At 39.4% G+C, this 26,253-nt stretch overlaps 1 protein-coding gene across 1 annotated transcript; it reads right to left on the bottom strand.

The window, feature by feature from the left end:
* Nucleotides 1-23,433: 23,433 nt before the first annotated feature.
* Nucleotides 23,434-25,053, bottom strand: LOC138893827 (uncharacterized). Its single transcript, XM_070178491.1, has 2 exons — nt 24,541-25,053; nt 23,434-23,811 (listed from the first exon to the last, which is right to left on the bottom strand). The coding sequence occupies exons 1-2, from the start codon at nt 25,051-25,053 to the stop codon at nt 23,434-23,436; spliced, it is 891 nt and encodes a 296-aa protein (XP_070034592.1).
* Nucleotides 25,054-26,253: the final 1,200 nt, after the last annotated feature.

Below are 26,253 nucleotides of genomic sequence, written 5' to 3'. Positions count from 1 at the left end.
TCCCTAAGAATCATACAGGAGGTCGAGCTCAGCGATGTGGAATAGACACAAAGTATGTATGAGCAACTGGCTGTTATTGATGGTGAGAGGATGAACGTAGTGTGTCATAGTCAACTCTACCAGAATAGAATGGCAAGGGCTTTCAACAAAAATGTTAGATCGAGGCAATTCACACCAGGGCAATTGGTGTTGAATGGGATCTTCCCGTATCAGGACGAAGCAAAAGGAAAATTCTCACCTAACTAGCAAGGCCCTTACGTGGTTCACTGAGTACTGACAGGAGGAGCACTGGCCAAAACCTATCAATTCGGATGTCGTCAAGAGATATTATGTTTGCACTTTCTTTTGATGTAACATGAACTACACTTGACCTGATTCCCGTTTAAGAGGGAATACGTAGCGAACCATGTGGATTCGGTCACATCATAATAAAATCTTCATTCCCTTTTACGGTCAGAAACTGAGGCAAGTTTCGAGTTTTCGTCAATCTCATTACATCAAGGATAGCCAAGAAGCATATTGTCGGGAGAATGCATTTAAACTGGGGCAAAATTTTTAGGAGGGTCCTCAAAATTCTGAATTAAGAAGATCGCAATGTCTCAAAGCGTGACACAGTCTATGGTTCAACAAAATTATTTGCTTTTATGCATCAACACATATTTTGAACAACTGCATCCCTTACAAGTAATTTATCACAAATGCATATTTTCGAAAATTTTATTTATGTGATAGCCATATGTTACCCAGGGTGACTTGAACAAGACGTTAAGACAAGGAGCAAAGGCCAAATAAGGAATCAAAAGCACGGACTAACCTTTCCCCCCAAGACCCATGATGTTTCATTGGATGTAGGCATAACAGACATAACAAGCACGTCTATGAATATATAACAAGACTGTTATCTTCACCCCGACATAAGCCACCAGGCACAAACGCGTTAAGGTAAGGACCACTTTCTCTCTCATATTTAATCTTCGTCTTTATCTGCATAGGGCTAAGCACTTCCCTCATTCTTTTCATAGGGCTAAGCATTGCCCTCATCATTGCATAAGTCTAAACACTACCTTTCTCTGCACAGGGCTAAACACTGCCCTCATTCTTTTCATGAGGCTAAGCACTACCTCCACTATTGCATAAGGATAAGCATTACCTTCCTCCGTATGAGACTAAACACTGTCTCTATTATATTGCATAAGGCTAAGCATTGCCTCCATTATTGCATAAGGCTAAGCACTGCCTTCCTCCGTATGAGACTAAGCACTGTCTCCATTACATTACATGAGGCTAAGCACAACCTCCATTATTGCATAACGCTAAGCACTGCCTTCCTCTACATGAGACTAAGCACTGTCTCCATTACATTGCATGAGGCTAAGCGTTGCCTCCATTATTGAATAAGGCTAAACGTTGTCTTTCTCTTCATAGGGCTAAGCACTGCAGTCATCACATACAAGGCTAAGCACTGCCTCATTTTGTTCTTGCATATGATTAAGCATCACACGTTCCCTCTACCAAATGATCGATATCGCTGCATCTTTGCATGTCATGGGTTAAAACATCGCCACATTATCCGAAGGCGTCATAGTTTGAAGGCATCAACCTCATAGCCCGAAGACATCATTCCCTGGCCTAAGGATCTCTCAAAACTACATATCATTATTCAAAGGCGTCATAGTCTAGAGGCACCATACTCATGGCCCGAGGAAACCAATTCATGGCCTGCGAATCCCTTATCATACGCTTCATCGCGCAGGATCATCCTCATCGTCCAAAGGCAACTCTCATGGTCCAAAGGGAATTTGCATCAATGTTTAAATTTCCACAATAAACCTATATATTCGCGTGCATTGTGTTTTAAGTTTTGCAGGTAACTCGGGAGGTAACCATTCTGCAAACGGGAGAAATTCTCGCTCTGATTTCCGTTCACAATGTTCACAGCCTTTGAATATCTCAAATGTAACCGATGATCGATAATTAATTACTCTTTGTTCTATAACCGCCCAAACATTTATCTCAAATATTCATAACATTCAAATTTGCATTCATAGCTCTACCTGAAATTATTTGTTACTCACGACACTATCATATCCAAGAGATCCTTTTTTTCGAAACACATGACCACTCTTATAATAACTCTATTGGTTTCGTTTGCCGTTGGATCCAGAACTACACGCGACCTGATTCCTGTAATACTAGGGATATGTAGGTAACTCAAAAACCAGGTTTCAGCCCCCATTTTTTCAAATACACATCATCCTCGCTCATTTCAAACAAAATTGGTCATCATTTTCTTTACCCGACAACTCTTTCATCATTCTCGGGTAAAGAGGGACAATTGTTGATACCCAAGTTTTCCCTCATATTTTATAAAATATTCTATATACTTTCAAAATATCATTTTGCATTATTACCATATTTACAAGCGTCATATAAGTATCTTCTATATTTTTTAAAGCTTTAAAATTGATTTTCTTGCATTTAGATTATTCAAATATTTCATATTTATCCCTTCAAATTATTTTTGGATGATTTAATCATCCAAATTTATTATTTACACCCAAATGTATGTTTTATAACATTTTACCTCATTTCATATAATTACACTTGTATTTTCGAGCTATTTACACAATGTTTGCAATAATAGCCTACACTCTATACATAATTATATTTACTACATTATTTATGCTAAAATCTCATTATTTTTTTTTAATATTCTTATAATGTGAAGCTATTATTTTCAAGCATTTTACTGCATAAAGAATATTTTTATTATTTATTAATTACCTTTTATAAAATATTTTTAACAAATTTTGTGTATTTAAACTAGGCCCAATTTTGAGTTGATTTCGGACCAAATTATGGCCCAAAATCCTTAGTCCAATTCCCCAGCCCAAACCAGACGACCCCTTTTAATGAACCCGGTCAGTACCTATTTAAACGACCCACCCCACTCTTTCCTTCTATCTTAGTTGTTGATCTCAGAGATCAACGTCCCACAAACTATCTCCCCTCTTTAATTACCCAACCCCAAACCCTAGAGACCCATTTCCCCGCCTATCCGCCTCTGTATTCTCTCCACTCTCACACCAAACCCTACTCGACCATGGAGATTCTCTGTTATTCCTTCTTTGTACGCGTTCATACGTGGATTATATTTATCAGTTATTTATGGTAACTTTCGTTACCATTATACTTATGGCAAGTTCGATTCTCACAGATCTGGCTTTGATTCTATGGTTCTGGGTGCGATTATGGTTCTATACACTTAAGAATAGAAAATTTCTCTTATATATGGTATGTCACCAGTGATTCTGTGGTGATTGGGGGTTGTGAACGATTTGCCCTAAATCCGACTCCAACTAGGGTTCAGAATTCTTACTTCCTCTGTTATTTTAAGTATACACGTGATATATTCTTTCTTTTTTTGTGTTAGCTGATTATATTTCCTTGTTTGTTTGTCCAAGCTTTCTCCTATATAAACCTCATTCCCCCTTCCCCTTCTAGGCCTTAACAACTATTGCTAAGACGACGACGACTACTACTACTACTACTACTACTACTACTACTACTACTACTACTACTACTACTACTACTACTACTACTACTACTACTACTACTACTACTACTATTACTGTTCTCTCACTCTTACACTCTGCATACTATTCTGCACTCTTGAGAGCACTGCTCGGGGCTCATTTGAAGCTCCTGTGAACTCTGACGCACTAGTATCTGGGTCTTTTGGTTGTTCTCTTTGCTATTGATATTCAAATTGTTGCTAACACTTAGTCTTCTTTTCTATTTTGTTTATTGAATCTGCAAACTGGTGAGTATCTTGACTCTTGCAATACTATCTTCTTTGCTTGTGTTTTGCATATCCATGTTGTTTGAATTTTGTGAACCATTATGACTTCAATATTGTGTTATTGTCATTGGCAATTTTACTTGCTCTGAAGTTATTCTGCAGTTCTGAATCTCCTAGTGTCACAACATGCCTAGACTTTAAACTTCAATGTATGTTCAGTATGTTTAGCTTGAGTGATTCTGTATTTCTTTAAGTCTACTCTATTGTTCTGATCACTTATTGTGAGTTTTTCTCATGCCCTGTCTTGGATTCTCACACTAAAATTCTTAGGGAATCATCTCTACATAGAATTTGTTTTAATGAACTTCTCCTGATAATTCCTTTATGTGGACTCTACTTTTACCTGCTTACATGAACCCTATTGTTGTTGCAATGTTTCAACCAAACATGTTGCTTTGTTATTGAGAACTGTAATGTGTTGTTTGGTCAATCCTGCATTCTTTGGTATTGCTTATGCTTCTAATTGAATCCCAATACATTTAATTAACATGATCATGCATAGTCGACTAGCTTAAGTTCTGAGTCTGCATGTTCTATTTAACCTTCAGATAATATGTCTTTCTGCCATGACACCTTTCGACTTTGGGATCTTTGTGTTATACTCAGCATGATTAGGCTTTTTATTGATTGCTTGCTTGTTTGTTTGTCATGTGTAATTGTCATTGTAATAACTCGACCGGTCATTGTGAGCATTTGCATCTCGTTCAGCTATTCGAAGTCTTGAGCAGCATCGTATTATGCATTATGACTGGTATGGATAGTCGTTTTTAGTTTTCAGGTTATTCAGAATTGATTTGGAAGAATGAATTTCATTGTTGAAGCTTTAAGTTGGAAGAGTTGACCAAGTTTGACTATTTAGTATTTGGCATCGGATTTGAGTTTTCAAAGTTCCATTAGGTCTGGATGGTGATTTTGGACTCGGGCATATGCCCGTATTTGCATTTGGATGTTCCTAGAAGGATTCGACACTAATTGGCGAAAGTTGGAAATTTGAAAGTTTGGAAAGTTCATAAGTTTGACTCGGAGTTGACTTTTTGCATATCGAATTTGGATTGTGGTTCTGGGAATTGAAATAGCTTCATTATGTCATTTTGGACTGGTGTGCAAAATTTGGGTTTATTCCGAGTTGGTTTGATATGTTTTGTCACGAGTTTTGGAAGTTGAAAGTTCAAAGTTTATCCAAGTTTGAATTGAGGTGCGGTTCATCGTTTTGATGTTGTTATGCGAGATTTGAGGCCTCGAATAGGTCCATGTTATATTATGGGACTTGTTGGTATACTCAAACGGGGTCCCGAGTGGCTCGGGTGAGTTTCTGACGAGGTTCGGTTTGTTTGGAGCATTTTTTTGGCTTGAGTAGCTGGTGGCAGATCTGGTGTGATTGCACCTGCGGCTGGTTTGTGCAGGTACGATGGTCGCAGAAGCGGCAAAGGAATAGTAGGTATGAAGACAGGACTCCAGTGCTTCTCTGTAGAAGCCTGATTTGGGTCACAAAAGCGACGTCGCAGAAGCGGCTAATGTGTTGCAGGTGCGAAAATGCTGGGCAGAATTCTATAAATCGAGGTTTTAGTTCTTTTATCATATTTTGAGATGTGGGACTCATATTGAGGTGACTTTTGAAGCAATTTTCATCACAAGAATTGGGGTAAGTGTTCTACACTTGGTTTTGATTTTATTTCATGAATCCATCTTCATTTTTGGCAATTGGTTGATGAATATTTAAGAGAAATTGGGGGTTTTTGTCTAAAACATCATAAAATAAATTTTTGAGTTTTGAACGTCGATTCGGAGTCGGTTTTGAGTGAAACTAGTATGGTTGGGCTCGTAATTGAATGAGTTATCAGATTTTGTAAGTTTTATCGGGTTCCGAGGTACAGGCCCTGGTTGGGCTTTTGGGTCGATTTTGTGCTTTTGATTAAAGATTTGATCCCTATTCGAGGTAAGTAACACTTTCAAACTTGATGTTGAGGGTATGAAACCCCGAATTGCGCGATATGTGGCTGATGATGAGGTGACACGTATACTAGGTGATAGGTGTGTGGGCGTGCACCGTGTGAATTATGATTTAGTCGATTCCATGGAACTGTGTAGTTACCTGATCTTATCTGTAACCATGAAATCTCTACGTACTAGAGCTTTTGAGTTGTGATTCATGCTAGAAACCATGTCTAGGCCACATGCTTATTCTGTTGGGACCCACCGAGGTCATTATTATTGTTGAATTATTTGCTTACATTGCAATTACATACTTGTTCATACGCATTAATTTCATATAATATCTCAGTCTCTGTCACCATTTATTGATACATCACATCATCATTTTGGGTTGATTTTCATGACATTGTGAGCCCGAGAGACTGGAGAGATTGATGACTGAGTGAGGCTGAGGGCCTAATGGTGAGGATATTTATGGGATTGGGTTGCACGCCGTAATATGTTTTATTTATTTATGCAATGATTGGCTTGTTATAGCTCTTGGCCTGAAGGAGACCCTCCGGAGTCTGTACACACCCCCCAGTGAGCGCAGGTACCTATTGAGTGCAAGTGCCGAGTGCGAGTGCCGAGTGATTGGGAGGATTGAGTGGCTATGAGGACTGAGTGATTGTGAGGACTGAGTGACTAGGAGGACTGAGTGAATTGATACTCTGAGAGTATGCTTATGGTTTTATCACTGAGTTGCATCACATTCGACATGCACACTTGACATACAAACATAGAGATGTATTTTTCCTCATGTTGTACGGTATCACGTCATTCATAACTTCTCATACATATTGAAATATAGGCATAGAGATGTATTTTCCTCATGCCTTTTGAAAATGAAACATTTACCTGTTGAATGATTTTGGGAAAAATCATAGTTTTACAAAACGTACTCATAATTTGCTGATTTTGGTAGAAGCTTTGGGTTTTCACTGATATACTTGAAAAGTAGGCCTATTTTTCTGGAACTGTGAATGAGCTGAGCATTTTATCTCTGAGCTACTTCTTTTATTACTTCCATTATATTGTTATGAACTGTTGTTGGCTATTGGTGTTGGACCACGACCTGTGTTCCAGCTCGTCACTACTTTTAACCTCAGGTTAGGTTTGTTATTGAGTACATGGGGTCGATTGTACTCATACTACACTTCTGCACCTTGCATGTAGATATTGAATATTGATGTTGCTGTGATCAACGGGAGCAGGATTTGAAGACGTACCTGCATTCCAGTTGTTGCTGCCTCTTGTTCATGGTAGCCTTAGATTGATAAAAGTATATTTATGTATATTTCAAACAGATGATGTATTTATTTCATACCAGCTTTGTAAATTCTAATCTTAGAAGCTCATGATTTGTACTACCAGTCCTTGGGAATTTCTTGTATAAAAGTAGTTTTATTATCATTTCTTTTCTTAATAAATCTCTTTTAATTGGATAGTTGTTAATTGGCTTACCTGACGGGTTGGGTTAGGTGTCATTACGACTAGGTGGATTTTGGGTGGTGATAGGGTGGTATCAGAGCTCTAGGTTCATAGGTTCTACAAGTCATGGGCAAGTGTCTAATAGAGTCTTGTGGATCAGTATGATGACGTCCATACCTATCTTCGAGAGGCTACAAGTCATTTAGGATAAACTTCGCATCTTTATTTCCTTATCGTGCGGCATTGATTTAGCTTGAAACATAACTCTTTGAATTTCCTCTACGCATTCATGTGCGCATATGAGCGCTCGGTATCATCTGTGCATCACCGGCTTATAGTTCCATGGACGAGGTGCGAGATGTGATTTTGGTATGCTAATGATAGGCCAGTATAGAGGACTTGAGGCCGAGTTTTGACTGCAGCTTGAGCACGGGGATTTCGGTTGTGTGAGCACATGCTTTTGGACTTATATGTCCGGTAGTATCCCTATGAGTGGAATTTATGGCTCGATGTGTAGTTGGATGGCTATATGATGAGTGTAATATGATTGCAGGATGTGTTTAGATGGATTAAATGTGACGAGAAAAGTTTTCTTGAGATGTAAAAAGGACTATTGGGTGCTTGATTTCTCTCTTGATATGACGTATAGTCTAGTTATGAGAGTATTGGAGGATCTTTCATGTTGTTTAACGGATGAACGAATTAGGTTCTCATGCCTTGTTGGTGAGTTTAGACCCAGGAAGATTAAGTGATTGCATAGTAGTCATGGCTGTGAAAGGTTATAGAGAGATGTCAGCTTGGGGCTAAGAAGGTGGGTTATAACCTGTGAGGTAATCTATGGATGTGTGATTTTTATGATGTTGTATGGAGGCTTTCTTTTCTACCAAGTGGGTTATACTTGTATGATTTGAGTTTGGATCAGTGGTAATAGCTGACCTGACAGTCACGAGAATGAATGTGAGGTTTGCAGATGATTTGAGGTATTAGAGGGTTTGTGTTACATGAGCTTATGAGGGATTGAGTTGAATTTCGGTGCGGGATTATGGCAGTAATAGAGCGTGGGTATTATAAGTTATCGAGTGTTTTGTCCTATGGCTTTGAGCTAAGTGGGGAGTCTGCTATGGACGATTTGATTGCATGGTTATGTGTTGACTAGTTTAGGTTTGAGGCATACTTGTGAATCGGTTATGACTTGCAGAGATTGAGATCGAGGATGGTTAGAGTAAAGGAATTTCTAGATACGGGTTATGTTACACTTTATGGGTATATGGAAATCATGGAATGATTGAGGTGTTATTCGTGAAGGATGTAGTGTGCATGGAGTAGGAATTTGCTCGATTGCATTAAGGCGGGGTTACTTCTGTAAGTGTTGTCATGCTAATGGGGCACAATTCATTCGGCCCATTTGGGGCGGTGCAATTAAGATTTGAGCAGAGTGGATGACTCTCTCGAGAGTTCTAATGGATTCAATATTTTTATGTAGCAATTGTGAATTTTTCTGGATTTGTATATGGTGAGGATCTGAAATTTTTTATTGGATGGTGTCGAGACTTGTGGCATTTCTATATCATTATGGATTCTACATTTCAGTATCAGGAAGGTGAACGAAATGGCTTTAGATTCACAGAAGGTCTCTTCAGAGTGGGTGTCATGGTTGTGGTACTTTTGGGGTGTTTAAGAGGGAATACAATGGCGTATGGGACTTAGGGAGGTATTGTTTTATTTTAGTATCTTTTGGGGTGAGTCTTGGTTGAGTATCATGGTATTACAGCGAGGAGAAGTGTCAACTTGAGGGTAATTCAGAAGGAACACGGAGAAATAGGGCATCCTGGTAGTAGGTTGGATCAATAAGGTAATGGTATGCTCGATTCTTTTGGTTCTCATGATGTGGTGAGTCTCTACAAATGTTTTGTAGCAGTACTCTTGGGTTTGGCGATTCGCGTGGCTTGGTTGAGTTAGAGAGATTCAGTTCTGACGGCTTGATTGTGTGCAAATGGATTTCAAAGTGCTCTCGAGGATTTCTACCATGATTAGAGGTGTATATTTTCTATCGACATGAGAAACATGTTGTGTATTGTGATTTTCTCCTCGATGAGATCAAATGGAAGGTTCCTGGCCAATTGATTATGTAGTTTGCTTGTGACTCGGAGTTGATTATGAGATTTTCATACTTTTCCTATGATGACATGATAGATGTTGCATGTTATGTGGGATTGAGATTTGCATGTGCAAGTTCACGGGTCCGTTTCGAAGGGAAGATCATAAATTCTTAGACAGTATGAACGGTTTTTGAAGTTTTGATGAATGCAATAATTGCTTGGTAATTCCTGAGACGGGTGCGCATTTCAAAAGGCGCACTGAGTGTTGATTTACGAATACTTCATTGGTATTGCGATACTTGCCTGGTTGACTGACTGCTGATATTCAGATTTTGCTATGTGGTACGGAAGAATTATGGAAGTATTCCTCGTGGGATGTTCGTGTATGGGAGATGTGTTAGACATTCGGGCGGTGGAGTTCGGAGCAGATATGGTGATTCATGTGTTCTATAAATTTGGAGACCGGGAGTTCTCACAAGCAGAGTGTTTCATGGTTGTGAGATGTGAAGTTGTGGCCAAAGCTAGCCAGATGAGAGTATGTGTTATGATTCAGTCATTGTAGACTTTCGAAGGGTTATTTATCTCTTTGTGGGTGACCAGAGTTGATTTGGGGTCCACTGGTAGGCCCAATGAGGATGTGTATTCTACACCATGTCGAATTGGTTGACTCTATACTACTATTGTTGAAGGATGTGCCATTCGGTCAGAGTTGAGCGTATTCGTGTTCTGATATGTTCTATGAGTTACCCTTCTATGCCACGAGGGGTTCTGATTTGTTGGTTATAAGCACACATGGTGCGGTTCTGTTTGGGTCTTGTACCACTATTTGAGCGAGATAGTTATTGGGTTGTCGAATGGTTGATTGCGCCTTGGTTATGTTTTCTCCAGACTGTGGTATATTGTGTTATTCTCTTCTCTATGGTTATGGTCATGCACTTTCGGTACTAGACGTCAACTTACGCGAGGTTGTTGATTTTGAGCATTGTGACTTGAGGCCTTTCATGTGGACCAATGCCTGGATGGGGTCACGCATTGTAGCTGGGTTATGTCGGGATATGATCCTTTGTGTTAGATTCATGTGTATTTGTTCTACTATGTATGATGGGTTCGTCACATTTTCAGTTGTGGTTGTACTTATTGAACTTGCGGGACAGTTCTCTCATTTGAGTCATTTTCCATGATTGAGTCCATTTGAATTGTTGCGTATTGGTGCATGAATTGCACGGTTTGTGGCTCTGTGTAGTATTGATATGGCGTGTCAGTAGAGTAGCTTGTATTTGATAAGAGGAGGTCGTCAGACCTAGAATGGGTGCTATCGGATTTGATTGCGGTATATTTGAAAGGACAATGTCGCTGATCGGCTTAGAAATCGGCTATAGTTTTTGTCGAAGGAGAGGGAGATCCATGACTTGTTGATCTAATAAGGGGTTATGAGTTTTTGCGTGTTTCTTCCATCATTGGCAGTGTACGAAGTTTTTAGAACAAGATTTTGTTTGATACGAGGTTTATTGCTAGTACCGATTTCGCTTCGAGCAGTTATTGTGGTCAGAAGTTTTGTTATAAGTATTTGAGTTATGTGGTATATCATGTGATTTCATATTGGGTTATGGTTGTGGCTTAATACAGCTTATTCACACTTATACAGTGTGTAGGTGCGAGATTCAAATCTTATAAAAATTTTGAATGTTGGAAATTGGGGTCTGTGGTTTACGGGCTAAGGTTGAAGTAATGATCTTCAGGTATGTTGTGTTGTCAGGCCTATATGGGATAGGGTGACGTGGGATCACCCCTGGGTATATGCATGGTATGGTTACACAGAGGTTTGATGGCTTTGGAACAACTCTCGGCACGTTCGAGGATGAACGTATGTTTAAGTGGGAGAGGATGTAACGACCTAATCGGTCGCTTGGAGCATTTGCATCCCGTTCAGCCATTCGAAGTCTTGAGCAGCATCGTATTATGTATTATGACTGGTGTGAATCGTCGGTTTTGGTTTTCAGGTTATTCGGAATCGATTTGGAAGAATGAATTTCATTGTTGAAGCTTTAAGTTGAAAGAGTTGACCAAGTTTGGCTATATAGTATTTGACCTCGGATTGGAGTTTTGACGGTTCCGTTAGGTCCGGATGGTGATTTTGGACTTGGGCATATGCTCGAATTTGCATTTGGATGTTCCTAGAAGGATTCGGAACCAATTGGCGGAAGTTGGAAATTTGGAGGTTCGAAAAGTTTATAAGTTTGACCGGTAGTTGACTTTTTGGATATCAGATTCGGATTGTGATTCCAGGAATTGGAATAGCTTCGTCATGTCATTTTGGACTGGTGTGCAAAATTTGGGTTCATTCCGAGTTGGTTTGATATGTTTCGGCATGAGTTTTGGAAGTTGAAAGTTCAAAGGCCATCCAAGTTTGAATTGAGCTACGATTCATTGTTTCGATATTGTTATGCAAGATTTGAGGCCTCGAATAGGTCTATGTTATATTATGGGACTTGTTGGTATACTCGGACGGGGTCCCAAGTGGCTTGGGTGAGTTTCGGACGAGGTTCGGATCGTTTGGAGTATTTTTTGGCTTAAGTTGCTGGTGGCAGATATGGTGTGATCGCACCTGCGGCTGGTTTGCGCAGGTGGGATGGTCGCAGAAGTGATAAAGGAGCTACAGATGCGAAAGCAGGCCTCCAGTGCTTCTCCACAGAAGCGTGATTTGGGTCGCAAAAGCGACGCAACATAAGCGGCTAATGTGTCGCAGGTGCGAAAATGCTGGGAGAATGCTATAAATCGAGGTTTTGATTGTTTTATCATATTTTTAGATGTGGGACTCGGATTGAGGCGACTTTTAAAGCAATTTTCATCACAAGTATTGGGGTAAGTGTTCTACACTTTGTTTTGATTTTATTTCATGAATCCATCTTCATTTTTGGCAATTGGTTGATGAATTTTTAAGAGAAATTGGGGTTTTTTGTCTAAAACTTCATAAAGCGTATTTTTTTAGTTTTGAACGTCGATTCAGAGTCGGATTTGAATGAAACTAGTATGGTTGGGCTCGTAATTGAATGAGTTGTCGCATTTTGTGAGTTTTATCGGGTTCTGAGGCTCGGGCCCGGGTTGGGCTTTTGGGTCGATTTTGGGCTTTTGACTAAAGATTCGACCCTTATCATTTGGAATTATTTCCTTAGGTATTAATTGATGTAATTTAGTTTTTTTTGGCTAGTTTAGAGCCATTCGGAAGTCGGTACGCGTGGGATGGCATTTTTGGAGCATCGCTTGGCCTGCTCAGTATTGGATTTGTCTTGTTTGAGGTAAGTAACACTTCTAAACTTGGTGTTGAGGGTATGAAACCTCGAATTACATGACATATGATTGATGATAAGGTGACGCGCAGGCTAGGTGACGGGTGTGTGGGCATGCACCGTGTGAATTGTGATTTAGTCGATTCCATGGAATTGTGTAGTTACCTGATCTTATCTGTAACCATGAAATCTCTACGTATTAGAGCTTTTGATCAGTTGTGATTCATGCTAGAAACTATGTCTAGGCCGCATGCTTATTCTGTTGGGACCCACCGAGGTCATTGTTGCTGTTGAATTATTTGCTTACATTGCAATTACATACTTGGTCATACACATTTATTTCATATAATATATCAGTCTCTGTCATCATTTATTGATACATCACATCATCATTTTGGGCTGATTTTCATGACATTGTGAGCCCGAGAGACTGGAGAAATTGATGACTGAGTGAGGCCTAGGGCCTGATGGTGAGGATGCTTATGGTATCGGGCTGCATGCCGCAGCATGTTTTATTGATTTATGCCATGATTAGCTTGTTATAGCGCTTGGGCAGAAGAAGCCACTCCGGAGTCTGTACACACCCCTAGTGATCGCAGGTACCTACTGAGTGCCGAGTGATTGGGAGGATTGAGTGACTATGAGGAATGAGTGACTATGAGGACTGGGAGGACTAAGTGAATTGATACTCTGAGAGTATGCATATGGTTTTATCACTGAGTTGCATCGCATTCGACATGCACACTTGACATACACACATAAAGATGTATTTTTCCTCATGATGTACGGTATCACATCATTCAATGCTTCTCATTCATATTGACATGTAGGCATAGAGATGTATTTTTCTCATGCCTTTTGAAAATGAAGCATTTACCTGTTGAATGATTTTGGGAAAAGTCACTGTTTTACAAAACGTACTCATATTTTGGTGATTTTGGTAAAAGATTTGGGTTTCCACTGATGTACTTGAAAAGCATGCCTGTTTTTCTGGAACTGTGAACGAGCTGAGCATTTTATCTCTGAGCTACTTCTTTTATTACTTCCATTATGTTGTTATGAACTATTGTTGGCTATTGGTGTTGGACCCCGACCTATGTTCCAGCTCGTCACTACTTTCAACCTAAGGTTAGGTTTGTTACTTATTGAGTACATGGGGTCAGTTGTACTCATACTATACTTCTGCACCTTGCATGTAGATATTGGATGCTGATGTTGCTATGATCGACGGGAGCGGGATTTGAAGACGTACTTGCGTTCCGGTTGTAGCTGCCTCTTGTTTATGGTAGCCTTTGATTTATAAAAATCTGTTTATGTACATTTCGAACAGATGATGTATTTATTTCATACCAGCTTTGTAAATTCTAATCTTAAAAGCTCATAATTTGTACTACCAGTCCTTGGAAAATTCTTGTATAAAAACAATTTTATTATCATTTCTTTTCTTAATAAATCTCTTTTAAATTGGATAGTTGTTAATTGGCTTACCTGACGGGTTGGGTTAGGTGCCATCACGACTAGGTGAATTTTGCGTCGTGACAGTCATTCCCTTACTTTGACTCTGTCTGACCTTCATGACTTAGACTCCTAGGTTTTAAAATCCTTTTTAGGCTAACTGTGGATCATGCTCTATTCTGAACTCACTCTGGAAAAGCTTATCATGTTCATCTCATATGTGTCTAGTATGTTTACCTTGTTAACCCCAAATGGCATGTCTCCCTAACTCTCTTAGTGTTATGTCTATCTTTAGCATACTATCACCTGCTTAATGATTTAACCTATATTGCCATTTATCATGTTAGAAATTAAGTCTATTGATTCTCCTAGTTTTCTGTTCTTTGCTTAATCAATCCTGTCACTCTTGCTTTTGAAATACCAATGTGTTTATGAATCTTGTTAAATGTCACACAATCATGTCTCTATGAGGTATTGCTTCAAGGCTGTTTAGTTGATTTCCGTGTGTGGTCCATTAAATTATTTGATTAAGTGGTCAATATTGAATTGTTGGGCTTGATATGAGTTCATGTGTGGCTTTGGGTTATGAAAATGGACACACTCTCCTATTTTGAGATGTGTTTGGATGTGGGCCTGCTATTCGAGTGAAAGAGTTTATTGATGGCCCGTGCAATAATGGGTTACTTTTGTTTGGGCCTGTTCTTGGGCCTGCAGTTGTTCCTTGTGTAATATTTGTATTTGTATTCATTATCTGGGCTTGTAATAATTTGTAAACAAATGATTGGGAAGTTAGTGAATTGGGGGAAGCGGGTATACTTTAATTTCTGCCTAAATGGGTAGAAAACCTGTCTATAGGATTTTTGTGCTTCGCCTTCTATTTGTTTAACGTGCTTTAATTCTTTATACTAATAGAAATTATGCCTATACGAAATCACACACTTCACTTAACCCGTCTAATACTAGTACACTATCCAAAAGCATGTTGGTTTGAGTAAATGATGTATCCGTTTCCATGTCTATTGATGTGCGCTATTAGACAGCATGTCTATAGGAACCAAATGGTAATAACCACTTGTTTATTGATTAGACAGCATGCTTATAGGTTGCAATAATACATGCCTTCGCTAATGGTCATCTAGATACCATGTCTATATGGCTTTAATTAGTTAATTAATCGTCTTCTTCTGTTGCTCTTATTACACTGTCCGCCTAGATAATATGCCTATAGGAACAAGCATGATAAAATGGAGTTCAAATACCAACTATTAGAAATCCTACCTATAGGATACTGTTACTCGCCTACGAAGCATGTCTATAAAACTCAAACGCTGGTAATTCTTAATTTTTAAATGGTTTTACTACTTCATTGCGCAAACAATTTAGAGATCGTGCATGTAGGGTTTGTAATATCTGTAATCTGCAAACAACAGCACTTCTTGTAGGACGTTTAAAATCAAAATCACATAGAATCCATGTCTATAGGACTTAATGACTCCAATACGTCTTAATTCTGAAACTATCAACTACCTAATATAAGAATTTTCCCGCGTGCATTTGTTGCTTATGTGTGGAGGCTAACTTGAGCTATTTATTGTCTTTATGTGTAGTCCTACATGTTTTGAATATACTCCTAGTTTTATCATTTTTGAGCACCCTAAGTAAAGTCTAGAACCACCCAAATAGTAGGTCCAAAGCCTCCTGGACCATAGACATGGGACAGGTAGAGCACGGATAGGATACAATTTAGATTTGAATTAGAGCGCTTTAAGTAAATAACTTTAACATAGTAATTGGGTAGCAGGAAATGATAGTTTGTGTCCGCTGAATAATATGAGCAATCCCTACACTAAAGGAGTTACGAAGTATTATTTACGTTGCATGGGGTGATCCTTTAGGCTAAAACAATTTAGGACCCCCTCTCCTTTATATATTTATTGTTCGCACTATGTCTCTTGAACTTTGAATAATTAAGTTGTATCCTGTAACCTCTAAAAACTTGTACTGGTTATTTATATACAATTTAATTCTTGTGCAATTTTATTTACACTTGTTTACATCATAGTGGAACTTTTAAATCTCTTGTCTTCCCTCACTTACATGATCACATAGGACAACTATAATCCAATAATCCCACATAGCATAAATTTCGGACGGGACCCATAATTGTGGACCTCGAAGAGTGCCTAACACCTTCTCTTTGAGGTAATTTGAGCCATTACCCGATATTTGGTGACGTAGACTAATTAAACAGAGTTATTTGCAAATAGGTACCCTAACGCACCTTAAAATTGTTAGGTGACAACTCTTCTTTTTTAATACCCATTTAAAAGTGTTGTCACATGTCGTAACCCGCTTTCGAGAGAAAAAGGGGCGCGACACTATGAGTACATGAGTTATGTGGTACATCTTATGGTTATATCTTGGGAGTATATATTTATGGCTTGGTTCAGCTTATGGGGGAGAATCAGATCTTAATAGGAGCTCCGGATGTTGAAATTTAATTCTATGGCTTATGGATTAAGGTTGAAGAAACCTCAGCCGGGATTTTGTTAATGGGCTTATATGGATTGTGATGATGTGAGGTCATCTATGGGTATGTTTATGATAACTACTTACCGTGATTTGATAACTTTGAAATGACTCTTGGCACGTTCGAGGATGAACGTATGTTTAAGTGCGAGAAAATATAATGACCCGACGGATTGTTTTGAACTTTAGCATTTTGTTCTATGATTTGAGACTAAGAGTGGCTTAATATGGTGAATTATGACTTGCAAGAATGGATGGTTTTGAAGTTTGGAAGGCTTGAGTTGATGTAATAGAATGATTCTCAATTTGGAAGCTTTAAACTGGAAGAGTTGATCAAGGTTTGAATTTTGAATAAACAACCTCGGAAGTAGTATTTGATGTCTTTTAGGTTAATATGTTGATTTTGGGTTTGAGCGTATGTTCATATTTGGGTTTCGATGTTCCTAGAAGGTTTTGGCTCTATGTGTAGAAGGTTGGCAATTCAAAGAATTAGAGAGTTCATAGGTTTGACCGGGAGTTGACTTTGGTGTTATCGAATACCTATTATTGTTTTAAGACCTTGTATAGGTTCATTTAGTCGATTGGGACTTGTGTGCAAAATTTGATTGCTACAATGTTTAGGCATGATCCGGACATGTTCGACAAAGTTGGGAAATTATGAAGATTAAGAGATGGATTTTGATCATTGTCTTGGTTTTGATGTTAGTGTAGTGTTTAAGCCTTTCAATAAGTTTGAGTAATGTATTTGTACTTGTAGGTATGATTGGACGAGGTCCAGGGAGGCTCGGGTGTGTTTCGAATAGGTTCTGGACCATTTTGGAGTTGTTTGGTATTGTTGGTTCTGGTGCACCGCACCTGTGAAAGGTGGTGCATGGGTGCGATGGCTGCACCTGCATGATTCTGGGGCTAGAAAAGAAAGAGAGGCTGGCTAGGCTGGGCGCAGTTGTGAGAGAAGATGTCGCACTTGCGAGAGCGCTTCTGCGAGGGGTTAATTGTAGATGCTAGTTTTGTCTGGGTCAGATCGCAGATGCGAAAAAGGAAGTCGCACCTGGATCTCCGCATAATTCGTGCTTTGGATCGCAGAAGCGGTATTGGACTTGGGTCGGAGGAGCGCAGATGCGCAACATTGATCACAAAAGCGAGTAGTGCACCTGCGGCTTAATGAGTGCAGGTGAGAGGAAGGATGCCTGATAGGAGCTATATTTAGAGGGTTTAACTTATTTTTCTCTATTTTGAGTTTTGGAGCTCGGCTAGAAATGATTTTTGGAGAGAGTTTCATCAGTACTTTGTGGGTAATTGTAATGACCCGACCGATTGTTTTGAGCTTTAGCATCCCATTCGGCAGTTTGAGACCTTGAGTAGTTTCATATGATGTATTATGACTTGCGTATATGGTTGATTTTTATGTTCGCAGGGTGCGAGATTGATTTGATAGATTAATTCTCAATTTGGAAGCTTAAGTTGTAAGTGTTGACCAAGATTTGACTTTTGAGTAAATGACCTTGAAATCAGGATTTGATGGTTTTAATAGATTTGTATGATGATTTTGGAGTTGGGCGTATGTTCGGATTTGAATTTGGATGTTCCTAAAAGGCTTTGGCTCTATTTGTCGGAACATGGCAATTTGAAGAATTGGAGAGTTCATAAGTTTGATTGGAAGTTTACTTTGGTGTTATCAGACTCGGATTGTGGTTTTGAGACTTTGTATAGGTTCATTTCATTGATTGGAACTTGTGTGAAAAGTTTGGTTGGGATCTTGAACGTCTAAGTACGATTTAGACGAGTTCGGCGAAGTTAGAATCTTTGAAAGTTAAGAGACTGATTTTTATCTTTGATTCGCAGTTTTGATGTTATTTGCGGTGTTTTGAGCTTTTGGGAAAGTTTTTATATTATTTTGGACTTGTTGATATGATTGGACAGGATCCTGAGAGGCTCGAGTGTGATTCATGGTGGATTTGGACCATTTTGGTTGAGTTTGCATTGCTGGTTTTCTGGTGCATCTGATGAGCATCGTGATCGCGTAAGAAGCTTCGCGATCACGCAGTGTGTTTTGGTTAGCTGGGCATTGTGCTTCATGTTCACAGTCTATCTGATGCATACGCCATGAGTGTTTCTGGGAGTTGGAGATGTGTTCTTCGCGTTTGCACAATTTATTCCTCGCTCATGAAGGAGTGGAGTCAGGCGAGAAATTGGGTCATCGCATTTGCGTGGCTTCAGTCACGTTCATGTAGAGTGGAAGCTAGTTGAGCTTCGAAATCGCGAACGAGGATTTGGGTTAGTGGTAGATTTGTGCTTCGCGAACACGAGGCTTATGTCGCGTTCGTGATGGGTATCACTGGCAGCGCACATAAATGTTATATATCGGGATTTTTACCCATGCTTTCATATTTTGAGGCATAGACTTGGAGAGGAAAACAATTTCATGGGAATTTTCACACAAGGCAAGATGGTATGTGATTTCTACCTATTTGTGATTATATTTCAAGGATCTACATGGATTTCAACATATTAAACATGGAATTTTGAAAGGATATTTGGGGGTTTTGTCTACACTATAAGACAATGTATTTTGAGGTTTTGACTATCGATTTGGACCCAGATTTGAAAACTAATTATATTTTTGGACTCGGTAGGTTATGGGTCATCAGATTTTGGTATTGGTTTCGGATTTTGGGCATGCTAGCCCATGTTGACCTTTGGTGACTTTTTGGGAATTCTTCAAAGATCGAAGCTTTATGGATTGGGGTCGCTTCCAATAGCATTGTTTGACTTCCTTGGACGATGTTTGTCTTGGATTTGCATGATTGGAGGGCTAGAACGAGGTTTTGACATGATCTGTGATTGAAACTAACCCGGAAAGATGTAAGTATCTTGTCTAACCTTCTTAATCGGGAAACCCTGAGGATTTGACTTGATTGATATGTGTTTAAGGTATTGGGGGTAGTGGCGAGCGTATATTCTCTTACAAAGTTTATATTATACCCGGGATAGAATTGAGATACTTTATGCCTTGTTTCTACTATGTGCTCATTTGATTCATAATTTATTTGATTTATGTGACTACGTTGCTCTTTTATTCATGTTAGAAATCATGCCTAGGATTATGATTATTTACGAAGGCATGGGAACTTATCCTTGATATGTTGAATTGTTTAAACTGACTGTAGTTACATAGAGATTTCATGAGCACATATCCATATGATTTTTATTAAGTCCGTGTGCACCTTTTATCTAAAATTCTTGAGCATATGCATACATTTTGAATAACGATACTTGGTTTGGACTTAGAATTTTTGCACTAAAGGTAAAGCGTGCGGATGAGATACAGTTATGTCATATTGGACATGATGATTGAATATTGATTTATGAGGGATTGCTATTATGCCCCTCTTTGCGCTTGGATTTGGTACTGTCCCTCCGGAGTCAGGTGATTACCCATGTTACTTTGGGCCCTGTGAGCGTGGTTGGTACATGGATTTTGTACCAGTTTGAGCATGCATTCATATTCTTGATTCATTTGAGGCATTTATTTATATGATAACTATTGCATGATATGTCTGCATGCTAGTTGGGAGCCTCAACTCCCTTGATTGAAGCATGCCGGCTTTACTTGCCATACTTGAGTAGCGTTATGATTATTTGTTGAATTGGAAAAGCATGCTTTAGATCTTTCGACTGTTTTATATCTTGATACCTGATGAGGATATTTACGATTCCAGCTCCAGGATTATTATTATTTCTATGTTGTAGGTATTCGGATGAATCTAGCCTCGTTACTACATTTTCAAGGTTAGACTTGATACATACTGGGTACTGGCTGTGATGTACTCATACTACGCTTCTGCACATTTTTGTGCAGATACTGAGGTTGGTATTGCAGTACCCTTTTGAGCTGAGTATGAGTGTATTATTGGAGACTAGTAGCGAGCTGCCATACTGTTTTGATCCGCAACAAATAGAGTCCTCGTCCTTATTTATCTCATATCTATTCTCTTTCTCATAGATAATTGTTATCATGTATTCAGACTTGTACTTATTCAGTAGTTTCTCGTGTACTTGTATCACCTAGTTCTTGGGGGTTGTACTATTTTGGTCATGTTTATACCATGTTATACTTGTATCAGATATTTTACTAGTTTGAGCCTATTCCTATTTTTATTATGATATAACTCTATTAATTAAAGAAAATTGGACTTTATTCTGTTGATTGTAAGTTGACTTGCTTAGCAAGTACGGTTAGGCGCCATCACGGCCTGAGGTGGAATTTTGGGTCATGACAAGTTGGTATTAGAGCTCTAGGTTCATATAGGTCTCACGATTCATGAGCAAGTCTATTAGAGACTTAGGGATCGGTACAGAGACATTTGTACTTATCTTCGAGAGGCTATAGGATGTTAGGAAATTTCCCTTTCTTGCTTTCTTATTGTGCGACTTCATCTCATATTGAAGCCTATATCTTCAGTTCCATCCTACTTGTTCGTATGCAATGTTGAGTACTCGTTATCAGTTGATATCTGGCGATTTGTGGTGTTGTTGCACCAGTGGTGTAGGATGTTTTTCCCGAAGTTGAGGGCTGACTACTATCGTCGCTTATTGGAGAGGAATCCTTATATAACCGCCCTAGTGTTGGTGTTGCCTACGATTCAGTACCTTGCACAGTATGTTATGATTGCTTCACGTGTTTGTTTTGGTGCGGTGTTAGTGCAGAGTAGTAGGGTGATTGCTTACATGTCTCGGTTGTTGAAGCCCCATGAGGAACTATCTAGTTAATGATTTTGAGTTTGGCATTTGTTCCGGTGGATAGAAGGCACTTGGCTATGAAAGTTCTGACCTTCGTATATAGAATTATGAGATTGATCATTTCTGAACATAGTGGAGTTCGTGCTTGTGTGATTGCGTAGTTTTCTTTGTTTGAGTGCTCAGAGTTTGTCAACGTCATAATTTACATTTGCATGTCCTTAGGGACACAGTGTGCGGGGTAGTGCTAAGGAGGTGGTTCTTAGTGAAATGGCATTTTGCGACTTTAGGGTCAGATTTATAATTTCGTTGCTGATGGTTCGACGAAGATGATCATTGAGGAGGTTTGTAGTTTGTGGAAATTTGTCCATACAGATGGTGCAGAGATGGATCTTGATTTGAGGCAGTATTTTAGGTGATGGATGATGAAGGAGGACATTAGTAGGCATGATTCGTAGTGTCTGATTATCAATAGGTTGAGGATGGGAAACATGGGCCAAGCGAGTTACTTCGGAAGGTGGCTATACCCGCGAAGAAATGGGGATGCATCATTATAGACTTTGTGGAAGGGCAGCTACAAGCTTTGAGAAACGTTGGTGCAATTTGGGTCATTGTGGGGAAATGACTAAGTCTGTAAATTTTATTTGGTGATGACTACTTACATTCTAGAGGATTTTGGATTTGGTGAGAAGGGTTTTCTTGACCTAAAACGGAATGTGAATGCTTGATTATCATCTTGGTGTACTATACGGTCTTGAGTTTTGGATGTGTTTATGGATCTTTCGGTTGTTCGCTGGTAAAATAGAACAGATTCTTTCGGCATGTGTACGAGCGTAGGCTCAGAAAGATTCATTACTTACATAGTGGTGGTGATCATGGAAAGGTCATAGAGAGATTTGAGGTTACACAGGTGGACTATCTCCTGTGAGAAGATTAGAGGTTGCTATAAAGTGTTTTACTCTTTTATCCAATGGGATGTATGTACTATGATGTGAGTCTGGATCGCTTGAGGTAGATGGCACGACTGTCATGAGGTTGAGTATGCATTTATGCTGATAAATTGGGATGTGTTATGGTTAGTGCAATATGAACTTATGAGAAATTCAATAGTTACGCACAATACCTCACAGGTGCGACACACCAACAATAGAACTGCCAACTAACATCAAATTGATCCAAAACCCATCTGAAACACACTCGAGCCTTCTAGGACATACATCACCCTAACCTATACAAAGGCTCAAAACACCGCAATTAAAATCAAAATAGAGAATCGCCAATCAAGATCAATCTCTTAAGTTCATAAACTTCCAACTTCAAACCAAGCATTCGATTCAAGCCTAACCAATCCGGTTTTGAACCAAACTTTGCACACAAATCCCAAATGACAAAACAAACCTATTCTAAGTCTAGAAAACCACAATCCGAACCCGATATCATCAAAGTCAACTCCCATTCCAACTTGTGAACTTTTCAAACCTTCAAATTTCAACTTTCGACAATTAGAGCCAAAACATCCTAGGAACCTCAAAATCCAAATATGGACAAACGCCTAAGTCCAAAATCATCATACAAACCTATTTTAACCATCAAAACACGAATTGAGGTTGTCTACAACAAAGTCAACCTTGGCCAACTCTTAAAGCTTAAGCTTCCAAAATGAGACTTCGATAATTAGAGCCAAAACATCCTAGGAATCTCCAAATACAGCCATACGCCTAAGTCTAAAATCATTATACAAACCTATTATAACCATCAAAAAATGAATTCGAGGTCGTCTACAACAAAATCAAACCTTGGTCACTCTTACAACTTAAGCTTCCAAAGTGAGACTAAGTGTCTCAATTCACTCCAAAACGTTCCCGAAACCAAATGCAAGCATCCCACCAAACATAAAATATACGTATGGGGAACATCAAATAGGTAAATTGGGATAAAATACACAAAATGACCGGCGGGGTCATTACATTCTCCCCCTCTTAAACAAACATTCGTCCTCAAACGAGTTTAGAGTCATACCTGGAGTGCCAAAAAGGTGAGGATATCTGCTCCACATATCATTCTAGGTCTCCCAAGTAACCTCCTTGCTTGGTTGACCTCTCCACTCGACCTTCACTGATGCAATATCCTTCGACCTCACCTTCTGAACCTGTCTATCCAAAATGGCCAACGGCTCCTCCTCATAAGTTAGATTCTCATCCAACTGCACTATGCTGAAATCTGAGCTATATGACTTATCTTCATGATACTTCCGAAGTATAGAAACATGGAATACCAGATTAACTCTCGAAAGACTAGGAGGCAAGTCAAGTCTATAAGAAACCTCTACGACTTTGTCCAACACCTCAAAAGGACCAATGAGCCTCGGGCTCAGCTTGTCCTTTATCCCAAACCCCATCACTCTCTTCATAGGCAAAACTCGAACAAGAACCTTCTCACCCTCCAAGAATACCACATCATAGACTCTCCTTTCAGTATAACTCTTCTTCCTGGATTGTGCTATGCGAAGCCTCTTCTAAATCAACTTTACCTTCTCCAAGTCATCACGAACCAAGTCTGTGCCCAATAGTCTAGCTTCACTGGGCTCGAACTAATCAACCGGAAAATATCATTGCCTCCCATATAAGGCCGCATACGGAGCCATCTGGATACTCGACTGGTAGCTATTTTTGTAGGAAGACTCCGCTAAAGGTATAAAGTAGTCCCACTGACCTCCAAAATCAATATTTTATGCCCTCAACATATCCTCTAAGATCTGAATTGTCCACTCTGACTGACCGTTTGTTTGAGGGTGCAACGTAGTACTCAGCACAACCTGTGTGACCAACTCACGTTGTACCGCTCTCCAAAAGTATGAAGAAAACTAAGTGTCGTGGTTTGAGGTGATGGAAACAGGTACACCATGTAGGAAAACAATCTTTATGATATAGATCCTAGTTAACTACTACAAAGTGTAGGAACTCATGACAAAAATGAAATGCGCCGAATTGGTCAATCGATCCACAATGACTCAAATGACATCAAACTTCCTCAAGGTCTATGGAAATCTTACCACAAAGTCCATAGTATCGCGCTCCCACTTCCACTCTGGTTTATCTATCTTCTGAAGCAAACCACCCGGTTTACGATGCTCATTCTTGACATGTTAGCAATTAAAACACCTAAAAACATGCCCAACAATGTCCTTCTTCATCCTCTTCCACCAATAATGCTTCTTCAAGTCACGATATATCTTCGTAGCACCAAGATAAATGGAATACCGCAAACTATGAGCCTCCTTAAGAATCAACTCTCTCAAGCCATCGACATTAGGAATGTAAACTCGACCTTGAAGTCGCAACACACCATCATCACCGATAGTCACCTCCTTAGCATCACTGTGTTGCACTGTGTCCTTTAGAAGAAGCAAGTGAGGATAATCATACAGACGGGACTTAATGCACTCAAACAAGGATGACTGAGATAGAACATAAGCAAGGACTCTGCTCGACTCAGAAATATCCAATCTCACAAATCTATTGGCCAACGCCTGAACATCCATGGCTAAAGGTTTATCCACAGCTAGAATGAATGCTAAACTCCCTATGCTCTCCGTTTTCCTACCCAAGGCATCTTCAACCACATTGGCCTTCCCTGGATGATAGAGAATATTGATATATAATGCTTCAACAACTCCAACCATAGTTGCTTCCTTAAATTAAAATCTTTCTATTTAAACAAATGATAAAGACTCTGATGATTCGTATACACCCCATAAAACATGCCATATAAGTAATGCCTCCAAATCTTAAGCGTGTGTACAATAGCTACTAACTCCAAATCATGCACTGGATCGCTTCTCATGGGGCTTCACCTAACGCGAAACATAGGCAATCACCCTACCATCCTATATCAACACACACGCCAGACCAATACACAAAGAATTACAATAAATCGTATATGACCCTGATCCTGAAGGCAACACCAATACTGGAGTTATGGTCAAAGCAGTCTTGATCATCTAAAAGCTCTCCTCACAACCATTAGACCACCTGAATGGAGTACCCTTCTAAGTCAACTTAGTTAATGGAACTACAATATACGAGAAACCCTCCACAAAGCGACTGTAGTAACCAGCCAATCCCAGAAAACTCCTCATCTTAGTGGCTGTAGAAGGGCTGGGCCAGCTATGAACTGCCTCAATCTTCTTCGGTCTACATTAATCTCCTCACCGGACACCACGTGGCCCACGAATTCCACTAAATCCATCTAGAACTCACACTTGGAGAACTTAGTATATAACTTCTTCTCCCTTAAAACCTGGAGCACCATCCTCAAATGCTACTCGTGCTCCTACCTACTACGAGAATACATTAGGATATCATCAATGAACATAATGACAAAAAAGTCCAAATGAGGCTACACACTATTCATCAAATGCATGAATGTTGTTAGGGCATTAGTCAAGACAAAAGACATCACCAAAAACTCATAATGCCCATAATGAGTCCTAAAATTCATTTTAGGAATGTCTGAAACCCTGATCTTCAACTGATGGTACCCCCATCTCAAGTCAATCTTAGAAAACACCCTAGCACCCTGAAGCTAATCTAACAAATCATTAATGCGCGAAAATGGATACTTATTCTTGATGGTAACCTTGTTCAATTCCCTGTAGTCAATGCACATTCTCATGGAGCCATCTTTTATTTTCACAAATTTTGCTGGTGCACCCCAAGGTGAAGCACTCGGCTTGATGAAATCTTTATCTAGCAATTCCTGCAACTATTCCTTTAATTTCTTCAATTCTGCTGGTGCCATGCGATACAGTGGAATAGATATGGGCAGAGTGTCTGGTGCCAAATCAATACAAAAATCAATGTCTCTATCGGGTGGGATGCCC

The sequence above is a fragment of the Nicotiana tomentosiformis genome, chromosome 6, assembly GCF_000390325.3.
Source record: "Nicotiana tomentosiformis chromosome 6, ASM39032v3, whole genome shotgun sequence".
Classification (NCBI taxonomy): Eukaryota; Viridiplantae; Streptophyta; class Magnoliopsida; order Solanales; family Solanaceae; genus Nicotiana; species Nicotiana tomentosiformis.
The sequence above is the reverse complement of the archived record's forward strand: the minus strand, read 5'-3'. Positions and strand labels throughout refer to the sequence as shown.

Excerpts from the sequence above, each read along its gene's own strand:
- LOC138893827 (XM_070178491.1), bottom strand. The coding sequence starts at position 25,053 with ATGGTTGGAGTTGTTGAAGCATTATATATCAATATTCTCTATCATCCA. Across the intron at positions 23,812-24,540 it reads AGAAGGACATTGTTGGGCAT|GGTGAGAAGGTTCTTGTTCG; the intron begins GTTTTTAGGTGT and ends GTATTCTTGGAG.